This window comes from Castanea sativa, chromosome 2 (genome assembly GCF_040712315.1).
Source record: "Castanea sativa cultivar Marrone di Chiusa Pesio chromosome 2, ASM4071231v1".
Classification (NCBI taxonomy): domain Eukaryota; kingdom Viridiplantae; phylum Streptophyta; class Magnoliopsida; order Fagales; family Fagaceae; genus Castanea; species Castanea sativa.
The window spans coordinates 46,540,490-46,548,546 of record NC_134014.1 but is presented as its reverse complement, the minus strand read 5'-3'; the positions used below and the strand labels follow the sequence as shown (position 1 = coordinate 46,548,546).

General features: G+C 36.1%; 1 protein-coding gene across 2 annotated transcripts; it reads left to right on the top strand.

The window, feature by feature from the left end:
* Nucleotides 1–562: 562 nt before the first annotated feature.
* LOC142623602 (uncharacterized) lies at nt 563–7,734 on the top strand. 2 transcript variants are annotated; one of them, XM_075797041.1, is made up of 12 exons: nt 563–908; nt 1,001–1,076; nt 1,888–1,960; nt 2,241–2,324; nt 2,497–2,613; nt 3,390–3,818; nt 4,205–4,608; nt 4,745–4,844; nt 4,951–5,010; nt 5,095–5,181; nt 5,801–5,929; nt 7,113–7,734. In XM_075797041.1, exons 2-12 carry the CDS (start codon nt 1,003–1,005, stop codon nt 7,413–7,415), a joined length of 1,860 nt encoding a protein of 619 aa, XP_075653156.1. In that variant the 5' UTR covers nt 563–908; nt 1,001–1,002; the 3' UTR covers nt 7,416–7,734. The 2 variants fall into 2 exon arrangements, with proteins under 2 accessions (XP_075653156.1, XP_075653157.1); XM_075797042.1 differs by lacking the exons at nt 563–908; nt 1,001–1,076 and adding an exon at nt 1,370–1,488.
* Nucleotides 7,735–8,057: the final 323 nt, after the last annotated feature.

Below are 8,057 nucleotides of genomic sequence, written 5' to 3'. Positions count from 1 at the left end.
TTCAATCAGTTCTTCATCGAATGCCATACTATTTGTGTGTAGAAAAGTGGGTATGTACTATGTTCGGGAAACTAGACCCTGTACTTTGTGCTTGAAGTACTTCAAGCAAGTCTACATCAAATGCAGTACTATAGTGTGTTAGTATAAGGTTATGTTAGGGGGACTAGAGCCTATAGTATACTCTGAATAGCAGTATGGGACAAAGGTGGCCGGGTGGTCACCAACTCCCACTTGCTTCCCAACAAGATTAGAGAATGTGGAGACTCGGGTTGTTGTTATGTTATGTTTATTATCCAATACCAAATACTATATATATATATATTCACTCCAACAGTTACACCCCATGAATTTTCTTCCTCCCGTAACCATTTGTCTGTTTTATACCTTTGGTTGAGTGAAAATTGTCCCCTTCTGAACGTTTTGACATTTTGGGGTCTACCATTTCTAGCATAATTCTAAACTTTCTTCTTAAATAAAAAAGCACTCGAACTGATTTCCTTCTTTTAATGCAAAAAAAGTCCTCTCTTTCATTACAAAAGCTTAAAAGATTGTGGCTTTATATGGTCTCTTCAAAGAGAAGGCACACTCACTAGTCAAAAGGTTCTCTTTTTATTTTTTCTTTCTTCGTTCTTCCACTGGCCGTAGATTTGTGAGTTTTATGCAACCACTTCAGCTCTGCTATGTTCAGACTCTATTCTGTTATCAGCAAAATATGATCACTTTGTGATTACTTCCTAGAAGCCGTGTTTTGCTGAAAGAGTGAAAGAGCAAAAGAAGAGAAAGTGAAAGTTTTGGTGTCTTATTGGTGGTCTTTGGGAACCCCCATTTGGTCTTTAGCATTAGCTGGCCTGGTTGTTCTCTCATATACCCCATCTGGGCATTTACTTGTTTTGTTCTGGAGTGAAGTGGTAACTGTTCTTTGCTCTTGTTTTGCTGTTTAAGCTTTTCTTCTGTGAAATGCTTTTTGTTTTACCGAAATCACTGTTTGGGATGGTTTCAGAGATGGGGTTTGAGGGGAGTGGAGGTAGTAAACTACTGGGACTGAGAGTGACCCCAATGCACAAGCGTTCAAAGAGGTACCTATCTAACTGTTGGGTCATTTAATTCTTTTTGTTAGTTTGCGATCATTCTGCATATACACTTTCAAAATTTTGGTATGTTACTCAGGTGGGGTGCATTAACTGGAACGACTTCTGAGATGGGTTAGAGAGGACATTGGAAACTTGAGCTTTCCTTTCTGCTAAGTAGGAAACTTGAGCTTTAACAGCTATAGATATTAGTAATAGGAAACTTGAGCTTTAACAAAAGCCATGGTATATTACCCATTTGTGTTTTAAAAGTAATATGCCTGATGGCACATACCTAATCACCCTTTTTCTATTGGTTACTATATTCATAGTTTCTGTGAGTCGTCACTTTTAAAATGGCTAATTTCCTAACGACCATTTGGTTGAAATGGAAACCAATGGTTCAGAGCTTCAAGAAAGGGTAAAACTTGGGTGTTTTTTCAATTAAATCCTTGAATATGCACATTTAGGCATGTAATCTTTTGTTTCCCTGCTAATTTGTAGATTGTGATTCCCACTTGTTTTCTGTGTCCATTATTTTCTGCTAAGGTTTGTAAAGCAAGTTAATCAATCAGTAATAGCGAGTATTGAATGTAATTAGAAACTGGTTTGAGAGCGGCTTAGGGACAATGATAATTACACCGACCCCAATGGAAGGAAGGTTATTTTGTAGACTAGCAACGTATTTTGTAGCTTGGGGTTGTTCATGGGAAGAAAAATGTTTATGAAGTGGCCTATAATTGCTATGACAGATTTCAAATCCTGCCTTCTCCAATCTGTTTCTTTTGACTTTTTTGTGTACACTCTTGTGCTCTGACAGCTTTCCTGATAAGAAAAGAGTTGGGGGAGATAACGTGGATAGTTCCTTTGAAGCCTCAGACCGAATAAAGATGGTAAGATTGGTTACTCCTTTCATCCTTTAAGGAATCATCCACTTCATCTTATTATTTATTTGATTGTATTTCGCTCTGCATCTTAAGAGCCCATCCAGAACATTTGTAATCCTTAGTAATTGAGATATAGGGCCTTGTTGGGCTGAGTTGATACCTTATACTAAGCAAATGATCGTTTTTTTAATAGCTCTTATGCAGTGCTCTCTCAGTGAGTTTTACTTGTAGTAAATAAGTACACACGCAACTCTTGCATTTCTAATTTACTCCAATCTGGTTTCAGGATATGGGGCACTTAGAGGACCATATCAAAACCAATAAGAAGCAATCCCCCAAGGCTGAAGTTCAAAATTCTTTAAAGCAAGAGGTATGGAAGTGAATTTTTTCTTTTTAATAACCACGTTTTGAAGAATCACAAAGACTTAAATCTAATCCTTTTCCTCGGTCATGCCTCTATTCAGCCTATTGCAAATAGGCTCCATCTTTATAGCTGTGATTTCTACTAGTTACTCATTAATTTCAAAATATGTTGCTAGCAGATTCTACAACTTGAGAAGAGATTACAAGATCAATTTGAGGTCCGCCGGGCTTTGGAAAATGCAATGGGATATAGGCCTTCCTCTCAGGATAATACAACTGAAACAGTAGTGCCCAAGGTATACCTTCGTGCCTACATCTCCCAAACACTGATGTAGATTTGTTTTGGAGAGTAATTTATATAACTCTTCTTGCTAAAGAGGGTGTCCAATGCCCTTCGAACACCTAACTATTCCCTTGAGTGTGTGTAGTCATTTTGTCCTACAAACACCAAGTAATTATAGGGAGGGATCCCTTGGGGGTGGTCCCAAGATGCTGATTGTGGGTTTTGAACCCAGGACCTCATTGATCTAATGAGGCCTTAGGAACCACTAGGCCTTGGGGGTTTTGGAGAGTAAATTATTATGAACTACTTATACAGTTTAACTGCAGTTTCACCATTTATGTATTTTGTCTATAATGTAGTTGTAAATTTTATCTCAATATCTTAAGGTGTGGCTTTATCTCATTATATTTCTTAATCATTTTAACCAAAATTTCATTTACCAAAGAGACGGAAAACCAATACTGTGAACAGTCAATATCTATGGAGAATTCCCACTTTCTATTTTATTATTTGTTTTTGTTTTGTAATTATGACTTAGACATCATGTGTTATCTTATCCATAAAGGTACTTGTAACTAATGAATCATATGCTCCAATATTTTATTTTTATGGTTTAATGCTACTACTAATTGTCATAATTTTTTATGATGCCCTTGTATAACCCCAGTTAACCATGGAATCATGTATAATTCCTATATTAATTAGCCTCTGGTTTTGGTTTTCCTTTTGCTTAATAGCTGCATTTTCATTTTCATTCTGTAATTTAAAGCTACTTTTCGATGATTCCAGCCAGCCACAGAGTTAATCAAGGAAATTGCAGTGTTAGAGTTGGAAGTAGTGTATTTGGAGCAATATCTTCTCTCTCTGTACCGGAAAGCATTTGATCAACAAATAACTTCTGTATCTCCATCTTCCAAGGATGAAAGATTAAAATCACCTATAAATACTCCAAGAGCAAGGGTCCACAAAGCTTCCAGACCTGATATTACATCAAAGAGAGAAAGTTCAGTTGCACAAACTGGTTGTGAGTCGCTTGACAACCCATGGAAGGAATCCAATGGAATTGGTGGAGAGGAGAAGCTATTAGATTCTGGTGTTCATCGCTGTCACTCCTCACTATCTCAACGTTCAGTGTATTCGATTAGGACTTCACCTCCAGCTGATTCTTTGTCTAAGGCTTTACGTGCTTGTCATTCCCAACCTTTGTCCATAATGGAGGTAACTTGAGTCCCATCACATAACCATCTCTACTCTCTAGTTGGAGCTTGGCTCCCCCAGGACAGCCAATTGCATAGATCCACACTACATCAAAAGATGTGCTAAATTTTTTTATTTTTTATTTCCAGAAATATATCCTATTAATTTCAGTTTTCTTTTAACCCAGCTTTTTACGAAATAAAACGATGGAGACAAAATGTCACTAGTGCCTTGATGTGGAGGTGTAATTGGCAATAAACTTGCAACTGCAACAGAATTATAACACAAAATGTTTGAGGAATACATACATGAATTCCCATTCCTAAATTCATTCATATGTTCACAAATCTATATATTGCAATACGGAGACCTTCTCTGGATTATGACTTTCTGTTGTTTCTCTACAGTATGCTCAGAATACTTCGTCAAGTATAATCAGTCTGGCAGAGCATCTCGGTACCCGCATCTCTGATCATGTTCCAGAAACACCTAACAGGCTTTCTGAGGATATGATTAAGTGCATGTCAGCCATATATTGCAAGCTAGCAGACCCGCCTTTGACACATAATGGCCTGTCATCTCCCAATTCGTCTATGTCATCGATGAGTGCATTTTCTCCACAAGATCAGTGTGATATGTGGAGTCCAGGGTTCAGGAATAATTCTTCTTTTGATGTACGCTTAGATAATCCTTTCCATGTGGAAGGACTCAAGGAGTTCAGTGGACCATACAGCACAATGGTTGAAGTCCCTTGGATTTACAGAGATGGTCAGAAACTAGGTGATACTGAACATCTGCTACAAAATTTCAGGTGAACCTTATGAAATGTTTACTCAAGAAGATATCATACTCAAATGATGTTGAATTTCATTTGATAATGGAATCACTTAGATGTATTCCCTGCTCTCTTGCAATTTAATTATGGTCATGGAGTTGTTCTGTTACAGGTCCCTTATTTGTCGATTAGAAGAAGTAGATCCTAGGATGTTGAGTCATGAAGAGAAGCTAGCATTCTGGATTAACATACACAATGCGTTGGTGATGCATGTAATGATTCTTATCAGTAGATATATTAACTGTACAGTGTAAATTCCTGCCTATATCTTTATTTCTGATGCAAATGAAATTTAATCAGCCTTTTGCTTTCCAATAGGCATATTTGGCTTATGGGATTCCACAAAACAATGTAAAGAGAGTTTTTCTGCTCTTAAAGGTGGGATGTACCTCATTGTTCCTTTAGGAGAATGGTTAATGTTTTACGTGGTTATTTGTCTTCTTATACTTTTCCACTATCCAGGCAGCATATAACATTGGGGGTCACATCATCAGTGCAGACACTATACAGAGTTCTGTCCTAGGTTGCCGAATGTCTCGTCCTGGGCAGGTGTGCCTAAGCCTTTTCTTTTTTAAAAATGATCTCGGGGTTATATGAGATTAGCGTTGACATCTTTAGTAAAATTTATGCATTTAAAGTAATCTGAAACGATGTTGGGCTTGAATTCAATCACTGGCCTTGAAAGCGTTAGAACAATAGTTAAGTAATTAAATTCACTCTTTCCCATTAGCTTAAACTTTTGCTAAAAGTGGTATTTTAACATGGCGTTAGGGATAGTGATCCTTAGTTCTAATTCTTTCTCCACTCTACCTCCCATTTAAAGTTAAAAAATTCTACATGTTAGAATAATGATTTAAGTGATTAAATTTATCATTTTCTATTAGTCCATATCAGAAAGTTTTTCTTTGATAGACACAAGACCATCTTTTGCTGCATAGCAGAAATTTTTAAGCCTATCCTCTTATTTACTCTTACTCTTCTCAGTAGGAGGTCAAACTTATGATCCCCAAAGACACATTATCAAATTTTTTTTTGACTTAATTATCTAAATTAATTCTCACCAGAGACAACAAAGTTATTTTTTCCTTTTAGTTTGTTATTTACCTGGTGAGCCCCATCCAAATTCATGTTTATAGTGGGGCTGATAAAAGCTTGTTTCTGTCTATAGTGGCTTCGCTTGTTAATTTCTCCAAGGTCGAAATTCAAGCCTGGAGATGAACGGCAAGCATATGCAATTGACAATCCAGAACCCCTATTGCACTTTGCGCTCTGTTCGGGAAGCCATTCTGATCCGGCGGTACTTCTTTATTCTTTATCTGTTTTTAGCTTCATTTATTATCCCATTGCTGCTTAAAAACTCAGTGTAGAGACTCTGCATTAATATCTAATATTTCTTGAGAATGCTCTTCTGAAATGGTAGAACAGTCTTACCATTAAAAAAGAAAAATAGAAGAAGAAAAAAGAATTGATGAAAGTAATTACATTACAAGACTCATTTCCCTTTGACGGGGTAAATCCATTGAGACTTGCTATTACAGTTACATGCAATATCTTTTCTATTCATACTGCTTGACAGTATTATAGGAGACTAATATTCAGAGACCAGTTTAATTTATGGCTTTCTTCACTTTCCCAGTTTGTTAACTCAAGTCTTTGTTCTTCACATACGTTTTGTCTTGAAATTGAGTTCCTACAAAATGTAGGTGATACATATTCACTGCAGGAATTGGCTTCAAAAGAGTTTCATAACTTCATAAGAGTCAAGCAAGTTTGTTGTGTTTAATAAAGCTAAATGTGCTGATCCATTAAGTGAATTCCTAGCAGCCAAGTTATATATTGCAGTTGTAGGAAGCCAACGTTTTGGAGATATGATCAAATGCTTATGATGGAAGTCTTTCACTGTTCAGTTTTTCTTTAATATGCACTATAATGGAGCAAGAGGGCAATTTTGCTAATGCGGCTAGCAAGCAACAGAAGGAAGTGAAAAATAAAAATAAGTAAATTTAAAAATTTTATGGAGGAGGGATCCATCAGATTGGTGTAAAACTAGTAAAAACTAGTTTTTATAGGATTTGTAATTAGAAAAATCGGCTATTTGATTTCATGTCCTTGTTCTGTTCTATTTGCTAAAATGAAAATCCCTTTCAGATATTACTGAAAATTAATTTTATTTATACAAATTTATAGGAGTTTATAGATTGGATTGCAATTGACAATAGTCTGATTTGATATTTGAATTACATGATGGGTATGAAGAAAGTATTTGATCCAATAGAAGGTTTAGAACAAATATGAATCCTAAAAGAAAGTTATTTAGTGGTGTAAAACTAGGCAAGTTAGATGTAAATATAATTCCTAACTCATAAACAGCTCAAAGAAAGAAATTCAAACAGGATAAAAGATATAACCTTAAAAGAGTAACATGTCTTGGTACCTGATGGGATGTATTTTAATTCTTTTATTCTTTTGGTCTTGTTCAGGTTCGAGTGTACACACCCAAGAGAGTATTTCCAGAGCTGGAATCTGCAAAAGAAGAGTACATTCGAGCTACCTTTGGTGTACGTAAGGATCATATAATCCTTTTACCAAAAATCGTTCAGTCATTTGTGAAGGATTCCGATTTGTGTCCAGTTGGAGTGATGGAGATGATCCAACAGTCTTTGCCTGAATCTCTGAAGAAGAGTCTCAAGAAATGTCAGCTAGGAAAATCTCGCAAGAGCATCGAATACGTTCCTCACAACTTCACCTTCCGGTATTTAATATCTAAAGAGCTCGTAAAATGACTCTTTGCATTGGCCGCTACTTAATACTTGAGATAGATTGCATTGCTTCTAGGAGTTTTATACTAGGAGAGTCTATATTTTTCTTTTTGTACAAAGTAGGATATGAAGCCGGAAAAGGGAGGATAGGAGAGTGATCTCTGGCATTTTATACTCATATTATGTGATATCCATGTTGCTATGTTTCCCTACAGAAAGTATCTATTGTTGCTGTAGTGTTGTGAAAATTCAAGAATCTGCATTGAGCTATGTAAATAAATCTGTTGCAAAGGTTCATTCTCGATCTAGACTACTGTAATTCCTCTCTAACCATGATTGCTCTCTACTCTGCATTTTATAAAATTTTATTTATTTTAAAATATAGCCGTGATAATTAACTCACTTGACAGATTGGTGCATAAATTGTAAAATAGGTGCTTAAATGTACCTACATGTGACCACCCGCAAAAAAAAGGTGATTAATCGCCCACAATAAAGCTTTGCTTCACTTATATTGCTGACAGTGCCAGCCTTATTATGAGGACAATCTTTATTATGCATGGTGTTAGAAAACAGGAAACCTAACCAAGATTTAGGGGGGTGCCAATTACAAAAAAGATCAACGCATACAAAGCAAACACTAAGTAGTATTTATCCACTTTCTTA